At 58.0% G+C, this 19,062-nt stretch overlaps 2 protein-coding genes across 5 annotated transcripts in view; both read left to right on the top strand.

The window, feature by feature from the left end:
- The window catches only part of KIF1C (kinesin family member 1C), a 38,808-nt gene extending 32,891 nt beyond the window's left edge, over positions 1–5,917 (top strand). For 3 of the 4 annotated variants that reach the window (XM_034073510.1, XM_034073511.1, XM_034073512.1), the window contains 4 exons: positions 369–555; positions 957–1,005; positions 1,863–2,561; positions 5,529–5,917. In XM_034073510.1, the coding sequence (XP_033929401.1) occupies positions 369–555; positions 957–1,005; positions 1,863–2,561; positions 5,529–5,894 (1,301 nt within the window). In that variant the 3' untranslated portion in view covers positions 5,895–5,917. Of the gene's footprint in view, positions 1–368; positions 556–956; positions 1,006–1,862; positions 2,562–5,528 lie in introns of those variants that run through there. The other variant, XM_034073513.1, reaches the window with a different exon arrangement.
- A 1,048-nt stretch (positions 5,918–6,965) lies between these two features.
- PCOLCE (procollagen C-endopeptidase enhancer) lies at positions 6,966–17,575 on the top strand. The gene is given in 10 exon segments (XM_034073504.1): positions 6,966–7,094; positions 8,792–8,900; positions 10,955–11,213; positions 12,459–12,481; positions 12,483–12,584; positions 13,825–13,961; positions 14,589–14,762; positions 14,764–14,909; positions 16,156–16,332; positions 17,371–17,575. Coding segments are annotated over 10 exon segments (1,359 nt in total). The 5' UTR covers positions 6,966–7,008; the 3' UTR covers positions 17,517–17,575.
- The last annotated feature ends 1,487 nt before the right edge of the window (positions 17,576–19,062 follow it).

Raw genomic sequence — 19,062 nt, forward strand, 5'->3', positions numbered from 1 at the left:
ACCCCATTACCCCATTACCCCCATTACCCCCATTACCCCATTACCCCCATTACCCCCATTACCCCATTACCCCCATTACCCCATTACCCCCATTACCCCCATTACCCCCATTACCCCATTACCCCATTACCCCCATTACCCCCATTACCCCATTACCCCATTACCCCATTACCCCATTACCCCCATTACCCCCATTACCCCCATTACCCCATTACCCCCATTACCCCATTACCCCATTACCCCCATTACCCCCATTACCCCCATCACCCCCATTACCCCCATATTCCTCATTACCCCATTACCCCATTACCCCATTACCCCATTACCCCCATTACCCCCATTAACCCCATTGACCCCATTACCCCCAGGGAGCCGCCTGGTGCTGGGTCAGTCCCACGTGTTCCGGTTCACACACCCGGAGCAGGTCAGGCGCCTGCGGGGTCAGCCCCGTGACCCCCCCGTGACCCCTCCCGAGGACCCCCCAGACTGGAGCCAGGCCCAACGGGAGCTACTGGAGCTACAGGGGATTGATGTGCGACCGGGGGGGGGAACGGGGTGAGATATGGGGTCAATGGGGTCAATGGGGTCAATGGGGTCAATGGGGTCAATGGGGTCAATGGGGTAATGGGGGTAATGGGGTAATGGGGTCAATGGGGTCAATGGGGTCAGTGGGGTCAGTGGGGTTAATGGGGTTAATGGGGGTAATGGGGTTAATGGGGTAATGGGGGTAATGGGGGTAATGGGGTTAATGGGGGTAATGGGGGTAATGGGGGTAATGGGGTAATGGGGGTAATGGGGTTAATGGGGGTAATGGGGTTAATGGGGGTAATGGGGGTAATGGGGATGATGGGGGTAATGGGGTAATGGGGGTAATGGGGGTGATGGGGTAATGGGGTTAATGGGGTTAATGGGGTAATGGGGCTATGTGGGGGTCACCCCATGTATGTTCCCCACAGGCTGCAGGACCCCGAGAACCGGCAGGAGGCAGCTGAGGAGCAGAGAGAGGTGAGGGAGGTGGGATATGGGATATGGGATATGAGAATATGGGATATGGGGTATGGGATATAGGATGTGGAATATGAGGTGTGGGATATGGGGTATGGTATATGAGATATGGGATGTGTAATGTGGGGTCTGGGATTTGTGAATATGGGATATAGGGTATGGGATATAGAATGTGGAATATGACATATAGGATGTGGGATATGGGGTATGGCATATCAGATATGGGATATGCAGTACGAGATACAGGTTATGGGATATGGTGTATAAGATATGGGATGTGGGATATAGGATATGGAATGTGTGATGTGGGATATGGGATATAAGATATGGGAGGTGGGAAATAGAATATGGGATGTGTGATATTGGATATGGGATATAGGATATGGGATGTGTGATATGGGATATGGGATGTGTGAATATGGAATATAGAGCATGGGATATAGAATGTGGAATATGACATATGTGGGATATGGGGTATGGGATATGAGATACAGGATATGGGATGTGGGATATATGATACGGGATGTGTGATGTGGGATATAGGGTATGGGATATATGGATATATGGATATAGAGTATGGATGTAGGATGTGTGATATGGGATATGGGATATAGGATATGGGATGTGTGATATGGGATATATGAATATGGGATATAGGGTATGGGATATATGGATATATAGATATAGGGTACGGATGTAGGATGTGTGATATGGGATATAGGATATGGGATGTGTGATATGGGATATAAGAATATGGGATATAGTGTATGGGATATATGGCTATAGGATATGGATATGGGATACATGTATATATAGGATATAGCCTATGGGGTCCTCACTGTCTCTGTCCCCCCCAGCCCATCCCCCCCTCCCCCCGTCGCTCCGGGAGGCGCCGGGAGCCCCTCCGGGTGTACCAGATCCCACAGCGCCGAGCGGTGACCCCTGACCCCCCCCGGAGCCGGGGGCACCCCGAGGATGGTACCAGTACCGGTACTGGTGGTACTGGTGTTACTGGTGGCACCAGTACCGGTGTTACTGGTGGTACCGGTGGTGTCAGTGGTACTGGTTATACCGGTGCCAGTGTTGGTACTGGTGGTACTAGTGTTGCCAGTGGTACTGGTGGTACTGGTGTTACTCATGTTACTGGTGGTACCAGTGGTACTGGTGTTACTGGGTTTACTGGTGGTACTGGTGGTATCAGTGGTATCGGTGTTACTAGTATTACTAGTGTTACTGGTGTTACTGGTGTTAATGGTGCTACCGGTACTGGTGTTACTGGTGTTACTGGTACTGGTGTTACCAGTACCATTGTTACTGGTGTTCCTGGTGTTCCTGGTGTTACTGGTGTTACTGGTGTAACTGGTACCAGTGTCACTGGTGTTACTGGTACTGGTGTTACTGGTGTGACCGGTACACAGGTAGCAGGCCTCCGCGCTCACCTGCAGCGGCTCACGGGGCTGCTATGGGACGTCAGGCGCCAGAGCAGGTCAGAGGAGCAGCAGCTGCAGCAGCTGAGGGAGAGAGTGGGGCGCATGGAGAGAGCCCTGCCCCATATGGTGAGTGACCCATAGAGACCCATAGAGACACATAGAGACACATAGAGACACATAGAGACACATAGAGACACATAGAGACCATAGAGACACATAGAGACACATAGAGACACATAGAGACACATAGAGACCATAGAGACACATAGAGACACATAGAGACACATAGAGACCCATAGAGACCATAGAGACACATAGAGACACATAGAGACACATAGAGACCCATAGAGACCATAGAGACACATAGAGACACATAGAGACCATAGAGACACATAGAGACACATAGAGACACATAGAGACACATAGAGACACATAGAGACACATAGAGACACATAGAGACCCATAGAGACACATAGAGACACATAGAGACACATAGAGATACATAGAGACACATAGAGACACATAGAGACACATAGAGACACATAGAGACACATAGAGACACATAGAGACCCATAGAGACACATAGAGACACATAGAGACCATAGAGACACATAGAGACACATAGAGACACATAGAGACCCATAGAGACCATAGAGACACATAGAGACACATAGAGACACATAGAGACCCATAGAGACCATAGAGACACATAGAGACACATAGAGACCATAGAGACACATAGAGACACATAGAGACACATAGAGACCATAGAGACACATAGAGACACATAGAGACCATAGAGACACATAGAGACACATAGAGACACATAGAGACACATAGAGACCATAGAGACACATAGAGACACATAGAGACCATAGAGACACATAGAGACACATAGAGACACATAGAGACCATAGAGACACATAGAGACACATAGAGACCATAGAGACACATAGAGACACATAGAGACCATAGAGACACATAGACACCCATAGAGACACATAGAGACCCATAGAGACCCATAGAGACACAGAGACACATAGAGACCCATAGAGACCCATAGAGACACATAGAGACCATAGAGACACATAGACACCCATAGAGACACATAGAGACCCATAGAGACCCATCGAGACACATAGAGACACATAGAGACCATAGAGACACATAGAGACCCATAGAGACCATAGAGACACATAGAGACCATAGAGACACATAGAGACACATAGAGACACATAGAGACACATAGAGACACATAGAGACACATAGAGACACATAGAGACCATAGAGACACATAGAGACCCATAGAGACCCATAGAGACACATAGAGACACATAGAGACCCATAGACTGACCCATAGCGACCCATAGAGACCCACAGAGATCCATAACCAACCTGTGCCCCATAACCTGACCCACCTCGACCCATAGACTGACCCACAGAGACCCATAGACTGACCCATAGAGACCCATAGACTGACCCATAGAGACCCATAGACTGACCCATAGCGACCCATAGACTGACCCATAGAGACCCATAACCTGACCCATAGAGACCCATAGAGACCCATAGACTGACCCATAGCGACCCATAGACTGACCCATAGAGACCCATAACCTGACCCACAGAGACCCATAGAGACCCATAGACTGACCCACAGAGACCCATAGACTGACCCATAGCGACCCATAGACTGACCCATAGAGACCCATAGACTGACCCACAGAGACCCATAGACTGACCCATAGCGACCCATAGACTGACCCATAGAGACCCATAGACTGACCCATAGAGACGCATAGAGACCCATAGAGACCCATAGACTGACCCATAGAGACCCATAGACTGACCCACAGAGACCCATAACCAACCTGTGACCCATAGCCTGATCCAGAGCGACCCATAACCAACCTGTGCCTCATAACCAACCTGTGACCCATAACCAACCTGTGCCCCATGGCCAGACCCACACCCCATAACCCCCCTGTGCCCCATAACCTGACCCACAGATCCTGCACCCCATTACCCCTCTGTGCCCCACATCGACCCATAACCAACCTGTGCCCTATAGCCTGACCCACAGCGACCCATAACCACCCTGTGCCCCACAGATGGACCCACAGCAACCCATGGACAGACCCATAGCGCCCCACATTCTGACCCACAGCACCCCATAACCTCCCTGTGCCCCATAACCACCCAGTGCCCCATAACCTGACCCACAGATCCCGCACCCCATAACCCCCATGTACCCCATAACCAACCTGTGCCCCACATCCTGACCCACAGATCCCGCACCCCATAACCCCCATGTACCCCACATCCTGACCCACAGCACCCCATAACCAACCTGTGCCCCATAACCAACCTGTGCCCCATAGCCTGCCCCACAGATCCCGCACCCCATAAGCCCCCTCTGCCCCACATCCTGCCCCACATCCTGCCCCACAGTGACCCATAACCACCCTGTGCCCCACGCCTGGACCCACAGTGCCCCATAGCCCCCCAGTGCCCCACATCCTGACCCACATCCTGACCCACAGTACCCCATAACCAACCTGTGCCCCACGGACAGACCCATAGTGACCCATAACCTGACCCACAGCGACCCATAACCCCCTGTGCCCCATAACCAACCTGTGCCCCATAACCCCCCTGTTCCCCATGGCCAGACCCACAGCATCCCACAGCTGCCCCACACCCCATAGCCCCCCTGTGCCCCACAGCACCCCATGACCTGACCCATAGCGACCCATAACCAACCTGTGCCCCATGGCGTGACCCATAGCGACCCATAGCCTGACCCACTGTGCCCCATAACCAACCTCTGCCCCATAACCCCCCTGTGCCCCACATCCTGCCCCACAGTGACCCATAACCAACCTGTGCCCCATATCCTGACCCACAGCACCCCATGGCCAGACCCACAGCCCCCGCACCCCATAACCCCCCTGTGCCCCACGGCTGGACCCACAGTGCCCCATAACCAACCTGTGCCCCATGGGCTGACCAAAAGCTGCCCCACACCCCATAGCCCCTCTGTGCCCCATATCCTGCCCCACAGTGACCCCTAACCTCCCATTGCCCCCACAGGCCGATGATGACGACACCGACGCTGACCCCGCCCCCTCCCCGCCCCCCCCTCGCCTGTCCCCGCTCACCCCACGTGACCCCTCCATCCGCCGAGGGCGCCTGCGCAGCCTGAGGCCCCGCCCCCTCCAAGGCCCCGCCCCCCTGCGCTTCCCATTCAAGAGCCACCCCCAGCACCGGGCCACGCCCCCCGACGTGACCACGCCCACCGACGTGACCACGCCCCCATTCACCGAGGCCACGCCCATCGCCGCCGAGGCCACGCCCCCTCCTCCGACCGACGGGCGCCCCCTAGGCTGGAGGACCCCCCCGCGCATGCGCAGGAGGCGATCGGCGCCGGACATCAAGTCACGGGGTCCCCATGCTTAAAGGGGGGCGGGGCCAAAAGGGGGCGGGGCCTATGGGGGGCGGAGCCAATGGGGTGGGAGGGGCTAAAGGGGGCGGAGCCAATGGGGGAGCCGCTCATTAAAGGGTGACCCTTAATTAAAGAGGTAAAGCTCATTAATGACCCCCCCAGTAGAGAGCCACACGATGGCCACGCCCCCCCGAGGCTCCGCCCACTTGGAGGGGGGGGGGGGAGGAAGATCCCTTCTCCCTTATATGGCATTAAAGGGGGCGTGGTTTGCTGACCCCCCCCCCCCCGGCTCCACCCACTTTGTGGGTGGGGGGAGGAAGAGCCCACCCCTTTCTCCCTTATATGGCAATCAATGGGGGCGTGGCTTGAGGACACACACCCCGGTAGCCACGCCCCCTCCTGAGGCTCCGCCCCCTTGGTGGGGGGGAGGAGGAAGACCCCACCCCTTTCTCCCTTATATGGCGTCAAAGGGGGCGTAGCTTGATGACACCCACCCCCGTCGAGATCCACGCCCCCCGGAGGCTCCGCCCCCTTGGGGAGGGGGGGAGGTAAATCCCCCTCCTTTCTCCCTTATATGGCATTAAAGGGGGCGTGGCTTGATGACACCCCCCTCGAAGCTCGGCCCCCCCCCCCCCCCAAGCTCCGCCCACTTTGGGGGGGGAAGACTGCATCCTTTTCTCCCTTATATGACATTAAAGGGGGCGTGGCTTGAGTTAACTCCGCCCCCTCGTGGCCACGCCTCCTTCGCCATTGAGGACGTAGAGGTGAACGTGGCTTGTTGAAGCCCCGCCCCCTTTCCATTAAAGTGAATAGAGAGCGAAGCCCCGCCCCCTTCCCATTAAAGTGAATAGGGCACCGAAGCCCCGCCCCCTTCCCATTAAAGTGAATAGGGCACCGAAGCTCCGCCCCCTTCCCATTAAAGTGAATAGGGCAGCGAAGCCCCGCCCCCTTCTCCATTAAAGTGAATAGGGCACCGAAGCTCCGCCCCCTTCCCATTAAAGTGAATAGGAAGCTAAGCCCCGCCCCCTTTCCCACGCCCCCATTCACCCCCCGCCCATTGTGGGCGTGTCCTCCGTTGTCCCCGCCCCTTTTGCCCCCGTGGCCTCTCTCCGGTCCCCATTCGCCGCCATGGGGCCGGTCCCGGTGCTGCTCCCGTTGCTGCTCAGCGGCCTATGGGGGGCAATGGGGCAGAACCCGACCCCCAACGGCACCAGGTAATGGGATACCCCATAACGGGACCCCCCCCGGTAACCGGATACCCCATAACGGGACCCTCCGGTAACCGGATACCCCATAACGGGACCCTACCGGTAACCGGATACCCCAAAACGGGACCCCCCCCGGTAACCGGATACCCCATAACGGGACCCCTGGTAACCGGATACCCCATAACGGGACCCCCCCCGGTAACCGGATACCCCATAATGGGACCCCCACGGTAACCGGATACCCCATAACGGGACCGTCCGGTAACCGGATACCCCATAACGGGACCCCCCCGGTAACCGGATACCCCATAACGGGACCCCCCCCGGTAACCGGTAACCCCATAACGGGACCCCCCCCGGTAACCGGTAACCCCATAACGGGACCATCCGGTAACCGGATACCCCATAACGGGACCCCCGGTAACCGGATACCCCATAACGGGACCTCCGGTAACCGGTAACCCCATAACGGGACCCCCGGTAACCGGATACCCCATAACGGGACCGTCTGGTAACCGGTTACCCCATAACGGGACCCCCCCGGTACCGGATACCCCATAACGGGACCGTCTGGTAACCGGTTACCCCATAACGGGACCCCCCCGGTAACCGGATACCCCATAACGGAACCGTCCGGTAACCGGATACCCCATAACGGGACCCACCGGTAACCGGATACCCCATAACGGGACCCACCGGTAACCGGATACCCCATAATGGGAACCCCCCTTATCCCAGTAACCGGTTACCCCATCCCCATCCATCCGGTAACTGGTTACCCCCATAACGGGGACTCCCCCTTACCCCTGGTAACTGGTTACCCCCCCCCCCCATCCCTCCGGTAACCGGTTACCCCATCCCCATCCCTCCCCGTGCCCCCCCGTTAACCAGTTACCCCCCCCCCCGTTAACCGGTAACCGGTTACCCCACCCCGTTAACCGGTAACCAGTTACCCCATTGCTCCCCAGTAACCGGTTACCCCATCCCCATCCCTCCCCATCCCCCTCATTAACTGGTTACCCCCCCCCCCGGTAACCAGTTACCCCCCTCATTAACTGGTAACCAGTTATCCCCCCCGTTAACCAGTAACCGGTTACCCCATCCCCATCCCTCCCCCACCCAGTAACTGGTTACCCCCCCCGTTAACCGGTAACCAGTTACCCCCCCCCCCCCCCCCCCGTTAACCGGTTACCCCATCCCTCCCCATCATCCCAGTAACCGGTTACCCCCCCCCGGTTAACCAGTTACCCCCCCCGGTAGCTGGTTCCCCCCCCCGTTAACCGGTAACCGGTTACCCCATCCCCATCCCTCCCTGTCATCCCAGTAACCGGTTACCCCCCCCCCGTTAACCAGTTACCCCCCCCGGTATCCGGTTACCCCCTCCATTAACCGGTAACCAGTTACCCCATCCCCATCCCTCCCAGTCCCCCCGTTAACCGGTTCCCCCCCCCCGTTAACCGGTAACCGGTTACCCCGCCCATTAACCATTAACCAGTTACCCCCCCGTTAACCAGTAACCAGTTCCCCCCCCTGTTAACCGGTAACCAGTTACCCCCCCCATTAACCGGTAACTGGTTACCCCCCTCATCCCTCCCCATCCCCCCGTTAACCGGTTCCCCCCCCCCGTTAACCATTTACAGGTTACCCCCCTCATTAACTGGTAACCAGTTACCCCCCCATTAACCAGTCCCCGGTCCCCCCAGACCCGTGTTCCCGTGCGGGGGGGAGCTCAGAGGTGAATCCGGTTACGTGGCCAGCGAAGGTTTCCCCAGACCCTACCCCCCAAACACCAACTGCACCTGGAGCATCACGGTAAGGACAGACCAGTAACACCAGTAACACCAGTAACACCAGTAACACCAGTAACACCAGTAACACCAGTACAACCAGTAACACCAGTAACACCAGTAACACACCAGTAACACCAGTAACACCAGTAACACCAGTAACACCAGTAACACCAGTAACACCAGTAACACACCAGTAACACCAGTTAGTGACACCAGTAACACCAGTAACACCAGTACAACCAGTAACACCAGTAACACCAGTAACACCAGTATAACCAGTAACACCAGTAACACCAGTAACACCAGTAACACCAGTAACACCAGTACAACCAGTAACACCAGTAACACCAGCTAGTGACACCAGTAACACCAGTAACACCAGTAACACCAGTAACACCAGTAACACCAGTAACACCAGTAACACCAGTGACACCAGTAACACCAGTAACACCAGTAACACCGGTAACACCGGTAACACCAGTACAACCAGTAACACCAGTAACACCAGTAACACCAGTAACACCAGTAACACCAGTACAACCAGTAACACTAGTAACACCAGTAACACCAGTACAACCAGTAACACCAGTAACACCAGTAACACCAGTATAACCAGTAACACCAGTGACACCAGTAACACCAGTAACACCAGTAACACCAGTAACACCAGTAACACCAGTGACACCAGTAACACCAGTAACACCAGTATAACCAGTAACACCAGTAACACACCAGTAACACCAGTAACACCAGTAACACACCAGTATAACCAGTAACACCAGTAACACCAGTAACACCAGTACAACCAGTAACACCAGTAACACCAGTACAACCAGTAACACCAGTAACACCAGTATAACCAGTAACACCAGTGACACCAGTAACACCAGTACAACCAGTAACACCAGTAACCCCAGTAACACCAGTAACACCAGTATAACCAGTAACACCAGTAACACCAGTAACACCAGTAACACCAGTATAACCAGTAACACCAGTACAACCAGTAACACCAGTAACACCAGTAACACCAGTAACACCAGTGACACCAGTGACACCAGTGACACCAGTAACACCAGTAACACCAGTAACACCAGTAACACCGGTAACACCGGTACCCCCATTACCCCATCACCCCCATCACCCCCATTACCCCATCACCCCCATTACCCCCATTACCCCATTACCCCCATTACCCCCATTACCCCCATTACCCCATTACCCCATTACCCCATTACCCCCATTACCCCATTACCCCATTACCCCCATTACCCCCATTACCCCATCACCCCCATTACAACCATTACCCCCATTACCCCCATTACCCCATTAACCCATTACCCCATTACCCCATTACCCCATTACCCCCATTACCCCATTACCCCATTACCCCATTACCCCATTACCCCCATTACCCCCCATTACCCCATTACCCCATTACCCCCATTACCCCCATTACCCCATTACCCCCATTACCCCCATTACCCCCCATTACCCCATTACCCCATTACCCCATTACCCCCATTACCCCCATTACCCCATTACCCCCATTACCCCCATTACCCCATCACCCCCATTACAACCATTACCCCCATTACCCCCATTACCCCATTACCCCATTACCCCATTACCCCATTACCCCATTACCCCCATTACCCCATTACCCCATTACCCCATTACCCCATTACCCCCATTACCCCCATTACCCCATTACCCCATTACCCCCATTACCCCCATTACCCCATTACCCCATTAACCCCATTACCCCCATTACCCCCATTACCCCCATTACCCCATTACCCCCATTACCCCCATTACCCCATTACCCCATTACCCCCATTACCCCCATCACCCCCATTACAACCATTACCCCCATTACCCCCATTACCCCCATTACCCCCATTACCCCATTACCCCCATTACCCCCATTACCCCATTACCCCCATTACCCCCATTACCCCCATTACCCCATTACCCCATTACCCCATTACCCCCATTACCCCATTACCCCCATTACCCCCATTACCCCATTACCCCCATTACCCCATTACCCCATTGACCCCATTGACCCCATAGGTCCCCGAGAACCAATCAGCATCCCTCTCCTTCCGTGTCTTTGACCTTGAGCCTGACCTCCGCTGCCGGTTCGATGTGGTGTCAGTGTGGGGGGGGTCGGGCCCGGACCCCCCCCTGCTGGGCCGGTACTGTGGTACCTTCCGGCCCGGCCCCCTCCGGGCTCCCAGTAACCGGATACTGGTGCGGATGGAGAGCGATGGGGCCACCAATGGGAGGGGGTTTCTGGCCTGGTACAGTGCAGGACCTGCTGTGGGGCATGGTAATGATGGGGTATGGGGTAATGGGGTTAATGGGGTTAATGGGGGTAATGGGGGTAATGGGGTAATGGGGGTAATGGGGTAATGGGGGTAATGGGGGTAATGGGGTAATGGGGGTAATGGGGGTAATGGGGTAATGGGGGTAATGGGGTAATGGGGTAATGGGGTAATGGGGGTAATGGGGGTGATGGGGGTAATGGGGGTAATGGGGTAATGGGGGTAATGGGGTTAATGGGGTTAATGGGGGTAATGGGGGTAATGGGGTAATGGGGGTAATGGGGTAATGGGGGTAATGGGGGTAATGGGGTAATGGGGTAATGGGGTAATGGGGGTAATGGGGTGATGGGGGTAATGGGGGTAATGGGGTAATGGGGGGTAATGGGGTTAATGGGGGTAATGGGGGTAATGGGGTAATGGGGGTAATGGGGTAATGGGGGTAATGGGGGTAATGGGGTAATGGGGGTAATGGGGTAATGGGGTAATGGGGTAATGGGGGTAATGGGGGTGATGGGGGTAATGGGGGTAATGGGGTAATGGGGGTAATGGGGGTAATGGGGTAATGGGGGTAATGGGGTAATGGGGGTAATGGGGTAATGGGGGTAATGGGGTCAATGGGGGTGATGGGGGTAATGGGGGTAATGGGGTAATGGGGTAATGGGGGTAATGGGGTAATGGGGGTAATGGGGTAATGGGGTAATGGGGGTAATGGGGGTAATGGGGGTAATGGGGGTAATGGGGTAATGGGGGTAATGGGGGTAATGGGGTAATGGGGGTAATGGGGTAATGGGGGTAATGGGGTAATGGGGTAATGGGGTAATGGGGGTAATGGGGGTGATGGGGTAATGGGGTAATGGGGTAATGGGGGTAATGGGGTAATGGGGGTAATGGGGGTGATGGGGGTGATGGGGTAATGGGGTAATGGGGGTAATGGGGGTAATGGGGGTAATGGGGGTGATGGGGTAATGGGGTAATGGGGTAATGGGGGTAATGGGGGTGATGGGGTAATGGGGGTAATGGGGGTAATGGGGGTAATGGGGAGCAATGGTTCCCCCCCATAGATAATCAATGAGGGGGGGGGTTTGGGGGGTCTCATTGCAGGGTAAATGGGGGGGGGATCGGATGTGGTTTGTACCCCCCCCCATAAGGAATCATTGGGGGGGGGGGGGTTGGGTGTCCCAGTGTGGGATAAAGGGGGGGGGATGGGATGTGGTTTGTCCCCCCCCAACCCCATATGGTTCCTCCCATAGAGCATCAGTTGTGTGGGGGGGGTCCTGGAGCAGCCCCAGGGGACCCTGAGCTCCCCCAATTGGCCTGAGCACAATTACCCCCCCGGGGTCAGCTGCACGTGGTACATCCGGGCCCCCCCCGGCAAGGTCAGTATGGCGGGGGGGGGTGATGGGGGTCAATGGGGGCTATGGGGTTAATGGGAGGCTATGGGGTTAATGGGGGGGTATGGGGTTAATGGGGGCTATGGGGTTAATGGGGGCTATGGGGTTTATGGGGGGCTACGGGAGTTAATGGGGAGCTATGGGGTTAATGGGGGGCTACGGGAGTTAATGGGGAGCTATGGGGTTAATGGGGGGGTATGGGGTTAATGGGGAGCTGTGGGGGTTAATGGGGAGCTATGGGTTTAATGGGGGGCTATGGGTGTCAATGGTAGGCAATGGGTGTCAATGGGGAGCTATGGGGTTAATGGGGGGCTATGGGTGTCAATGGTAGGCAATGGGTGTCAATGGGGAGCTATGGGGTTAATGGGGGGCTATGGGTGTCAATAGGAGGCAATGGGTGTCAATGGGGGCTAAGGGGTTATTGGGGGGGTATGGGGTTAATGGGGGGCTATGGGGTTAATGGGGGGTATGGGGTTAATGGGGAGCTATGGGGTTAATGGGGGGGTATGGGGTTAATGGGGGGCTATGGGGTTAATGGGAAGCAATGGGTGTCAGTGGGGGCTATGGGGTTAATGGGGGTGTATGGGTGTCAATGAGGGCTAGGGGGGGCTACGGGGTTAATGGGGGCTATGGGTGTCAATGGGAGGCAATGGGTGTCAATGTGGTGCTATGGGTGTCAATGGGGCTCTATGTGTGTCAATGGGCTCTATGGATGTCAATGGGTCTCTATGGGCTGTACCACTGTGGGTGTCCATGGGGGGGTGCAGGTGGTGGAGCTGAGCTTCAGGAAGCTGGATGTGGAGCTATGTGTGTCAATGGGATCTATGTGTGTCAATGGGATCTATGTGTGTCAATGGGATCTATGGGTGTCAATGGGATCTATGGGTGTCAATGGGATCTATGTGTGTCAATGGGGATCTATGTGTGTCAATGGGGATCTATGTGTGTCAATGGGCTCTATGTGTGTCTATGGGTCTCTATGGGCTGTACCATTGTCAATGGGGGGGTGCAGGTGGTGGAGCTCAGCTTCGGGAAGCTGGATGTGGAGCTATGGGTGTCAATAGGGCTCTATGTGTGTCAATGGGATCTATGTGTGTCAATGGGTCTCTATGTGTGTCAATGGGATCTATGGGTGTCAATGGGATCTATGTGTGTCAATGGGATCTATGTGTGTCAATGGGTCTCTATGGGCTGTACCACTGTGGGTGTCAATGGGGGGGTGCAGGTGGTGGAGCTGAGCTTCAGGAAGCTGGATGTGGAGCCGGATGCTCACTGCAGATATGATCACGTGTCTGTGTTTGATGGGGGTCGATCTGATGCCACCCGCAGGGTGGGCAGGTTCTGTGGGGAGGAGACCCCTGGGTGAGACCCCTGACCCCAAACTGACCCCAAACTGACCCCAAACTGACCTCATCCTGACCCTATCCTGACCCCGTCCTGACCCCGTCCTGGCCCCTTCCTGACCTCATCCTGACCTCATCCTGACCCCATCCTGACCCAAACCTGAACCCGTCCTGACCTCATCCTGACCCCTTCCTGACCCCAACGTGACCCCACCATGACCCCTTTCTGACCCCCCCATCCCCATCCTGAACCCATACTGACCCCGTCCTGACCCATTCCTGACCCCGTCCTGACCCCATCCTAACCCCTTCCTGACCCCTTCCTGACCCCGTGCTGACCCAATCTGACCCTGTCCTGACCCTGTCCCGACCCCTCCTGACCCCTCCATCCCCCATCCTGACCCCGTCCTGACCCCCCCTGACCCCATCCTGACCCCACCTGACCCCATCCTGACCCTATCCTGCTCCCATATCCCCCTCCTGACCCCCCCACCCCCATCCTGACCCCCCCATCCCCATCCTGACCCCTTCTTGACCCCTTCCTGACCCCTCCATCCCCCATCCTGACCCCCCCATCCCCCTCCTCACCCCCCCACCTCCATCCTGACCCCATCCTAACCCCCCCCTAACCCCCCCTCCCCCCCAGCCCCATTATCTCCTCAGGTCCTGAGCTCCTTGTCCAGTTCGTGTCTGATCTCAGTGTCACAGCTGATGGATTCACTGCTTCCTATGTCCATCGGAGCCCCCCCGGCCCCATAGCGACCCCCGGCCCCATAGTGACCCCCGGCCCCATAGCGACCCCCGGCCCCCATAGCGACCCCTGGCCCCATAGCGACCCCCGGCCCCATAGAGGGCACTGGCCCTATAGGGGGCACTGGCCCTATAGAGGGTACCAGCCCCATTGCCTGCCCCGAGCGCTGCCGCCGCACGGGGTCGCTGCAGAGCAGCTTCTGTGCCAGCGACTTCGGTGAGTGACCCTATAGGGTGGGGGGGACACTATGGGGCCTATGGGGGGGCCTGTGGGGGCATATGGGGACCCCTATGGGGGGCGATGGGGACACTTATGGATGCCTATGGGGGGACCCCTATGAAGGCCTATGGGGGGGACCCCTATGGGGGACCCCTATGGGGGACGATGGAGGGGGCCCTATGGGGCCTATGGGGGGGACCACTATGGGGGGTGATGGGGGGGGCCCTATGGGGGGTGATGGGGGAGCCCTATGGGGCCTATGGGGGGGGGCCCCTATGGATGCCTATGGGGGACCCCTATGGGGGACGATAGGGGGACCCCTATGAAGGCCTATGGGGGGGACACTATGGGGGGCAATGGGGGGGACCCGTATGGGGGCCTATGGGGGGACCCGTATGGGGGCCTATGGGGGGACCCATATGGGGGGCGGAAGGGGACACCTATGGGGGGCGATGGGGGTCTCCTATGGAGGTCTATGGGGACCCCTATGGATGCGTATGGGGGGGACCCACATGGGGGGCTATGGGAGGACCCCTATGGATGCCTATGGGGACCCCTATGGATGTCTGTGGGGGCACCCCTATGGATGCCTATGGGGGGACCCATATGGGGGGCTATGGGTGGACCCCTATGGATGCCTATGGGGGGGACCCACATGGGGGGCTATGGGGGACCCCTATGGATGCCTATGGGGGGACCCCTATGGGGGGTGATGGGGCGGGCCCTATGGGGCCTATGGGAGTGACCCATATGGGGGGTGATGGGGGGACCCCTATGGGGCCTATGGGGGGCAATGGGGGAACCCTATAGGGGGCGATGGGGGGACCGCTATAGATGCCTATGGGGGGGACCCACATGGGGGGCTATGGGGGGACCCCCATGGAGGCCTATGGGGGAGACCCTTATGGATGCTTAAGGGGGGACCCCTATGGATGCCCATGGAGACCCCTATGGATGCCTATGGGGGGGACCCCTAGGGGGGCGATGGGGGGACCCCTATGGATGCCTATGGGAGGGACCCCTATGGGGGGTGATGGGGAGACCCCTATGGGTGCCTATGGGGGGGACGCCTATGGATGCCTATGGGGGGGACCCATATGGAAAGCGATGGGGGGACCCCTATGGATGCCTATGGGGACCCCTATGGGGGCACCTATGGATGCCTATGGGGTGACCCCCAAGTGTGGTCTATGTGGCTGCCCCCCCCCACTGAGCTAATAGGTGTCTCTGTGTGTGCCTGCAGTGCTGACGGGCACAGTGAAGTCCCTCACTCGGGGCCCCCCCCCGGACCAAGGCTGGGTCCTCATCTCCATCCTGGGCCTCTATAAAGGGGGGGGGGCTCTGGGGGTGCCCCCCCCGTCCAAAGGGACCTCAATGCGCATGCTCCTGCCCTGCAGGCTCTGCCCCAGCCTCAAGAAAGGTGGGGGAGGGGCATGGGGGGGGACACGTGACCCCCATAACCCCATCCTGACCCCTCCCCCATCCTGACCCCTCCCCCATCCTGACCCCTCCCCCATCCTGACCCCTCCCCCATCCTGACCCCTCCCCCATCCCATCCTGACCCCTCCCCCATCCTGACCCCTCCCCCATCCCCATCCTGACCTCCCCTCCTGACCCCTCCCCCATCCTGACCCCTCCCCCATCCCCATCTTGACCCCTCCCCCATCCCCATCCTGACCCCTCCCCCATCCCATCCTGACCCCTCCCCCATCCTGACCCCTCCCCCATCCGCATCCTGACCCCTCCCCCATCCCATCCTGACCCCTCCCCCATCCCCCATCCTGACCCCTCCCCCATCCTGACCCCTCCCCCATCCTGACCCCTCCCCCATCCTGACCCCTCCCCCATCCCCCTCCTGACCCTTCCCCCATCCTGACCCCTTCCCCATCCCCATCCTGACCCCTCCCCCATCCCCCTCCTGACCCCTCCCCCATCCTGACCCCTCCCCCTCCCCATCCTGACCCCTCCCCCATCCCCCTCCTGACCCCTCCCCCATCCCCCTCCTGACCCCTCCCCCATCCCCCTCCTGACCCCTCCCCCATCCTGACCCTGACCCCTCCCCCATCCCATCCTGACCCCTCCCCCATCCTGACCCCTCCCCCATCCCATCCTGACTCCTCCCCCATCCTGACCCCTCCCCCATCCCCATCCTGACCCCTCCCCCATGCCCCTCCTGACCCCTCCCCCATCCCCATCCTGACCCCTCCCCCATCCCCATCCTGACCCCTCCCCCATCCCATCCTGACCCCTCCCCCATCCTGACCACTCCCCCATCCTGACCCCTCCCCCATCCTGACCCCTCCCCCATCCCCCTCCTGACACCTCCCCCATCCCCACCCTGACCCCTCCCCCATCCCATCCTGACCCCTCCCCATTCTGACCCCTCCCCCATCCTGACCCCTCCCCCATCCACCCCCCCCGCCCCCCCCCCATTCTGACCCCCCCCCCTCTCTTCCAGGCTCCAGTTACATCCTAATGGGCCGTATGGGGGAGGGGGGAGGGGCTCTGCTCCCCCCCGATGCCTTCGTGGTCCCATTCCGGCCCCAACAGCAGCTCCAGGTCCTGACCAACCTCAGCAAGAGGGGGTGCAGGGGCCGAGCCTGACCCCCCCCCCGTCCCTATGGCACATGGAACAGTCCGTTCCCCCCCCCCCCATTCATGCCATTAAAGGTGCACACACAACCTCTGACCCCCCCCCCCGTCCCTATGGCACATGGAACAGTCCGTTCCCCCCCCCCCATTCATGCCATTAAAGGTGCGCACACAGACCCTGACCCCCCCCGTCCCTATGGCACATGGAACAGTCCATCCCCCCCCCATTCATGCCATTAAAGGTGCACACACAACCTCTGACCCCCCCCCGTCCCTATGGCACATGGAACAGTCCGTTCCCCCCCCCCATTCATGCCATTAAAGGTGCACACACAGCCTCTGACCCCCCCCGTCCCTATGGCACATGGAACAGTCCGTTCCCCCCCCCCATTCATGCCATTAAAGGTGCACACACAGCCTCTGACCCCCCCCGTCCCTATGGCACATGGAACAGTCCGTTCCCCCCCCCTCCATTCATGCCATTAAAGAGGCACACACAACCTCTGACCCCCCCCCCGTCCCTATGGCACATGGAACAGTCCATCCCCCCCCCCCATTCATGCCATTAAAGGTGCACACACAGCCTCTGACCCCCCCCGTCCCTATGGCACATGGAACAGTCCATCCCCCCCCCCCCCATTCATGCCATTAAAGGTGCACACACACCCTCTGACCCCCCCCCGGTGCCACATGGACGGGTCCGTCCCCCCCCCTCCATTGGGTTTAATGGGAGCGGCCCCTTTAAGAGCGGCCAAGGGGGCGGGGCTAGTGGGTGGAGGCGTGGCCTCCCATTGATGGGGTCCTATTGAGGGAAGGGGGCGGGGACACAGTGGGAAAGGGGCGTGGTCTATAGGAGGCGGGGCTTGCCCAGAAGTAGCCAATCACAAAGGAGGTGGCATCTCGGCCCCGCCTTCCTGCGCCTCTCACAACGTGATTGGCCGATTGCCCACCAATCACATGCGTTGGTCCCGCCCCCTCCTATTCCTTTGCCTTCGTTGCTAGGCGACCAGCTCTTCTCCCTCCTGATTGGTGGAATGAAGCCCCTCCCCTCTCACGCAGTGATTGGCTGCCATCGGTCGTCAGCCCCTCCCCTTGCACGCTGTGATTGGCTGCCACCGGGGGTCCGTTGCTAGGCGACCAACTCCTGTCCTTCTTGATTGGTGGAATGAAGCCCCTCCCCACCCAGGTTGTGATTGGCTGCCACCGGCCATCAGCCCCTCCCCTTCCACTCTGTGATTGGCTGCCAGAGGGGGTCCGTTGCTAGGGGACCACCTATTCTCCCTCCTGATTGGTGGATTGAAGCCCCTCCCCTCCCAGGTTGTGATTGGCTACCACCAATCACCAGCCCCTCCCCTTCCCCGCTGTGATTGGCTACCACCGGGCTTCCGTTGCTAGGCGACCACCTCTCGTCCCTCTTGATTGGTGGAGTGAAGCCCCTCCCATCCAACGCCGTGATTGGCTGCCACCAGTCACCAGCCCCTCCCCTTCCCCGCTGTGATTGGCTACCACCGGGCTTCCGTTGCTAGGCAACCATGTCTTCTTCCTCTTGATTGGTGGA

The sequence above is a fragment of the Melopsittacus undulatus genome (genome assembly GCF_012275295.1).
Source record: "Melopsittacus undulatus isolate bMelUnd1 chromosome 25 unlocalized genomic scaffold, bMelUnd1.mat.Z SUPER_25_unloc_1, whole genome shotgun sequence".
NCBI classification, from domain to species: Eukaryota; Metazoa; Chordata; class Aves; order Psittaciformes; family Psittaculidae; genus Melopsittacus; species Melopsittacus undulatus.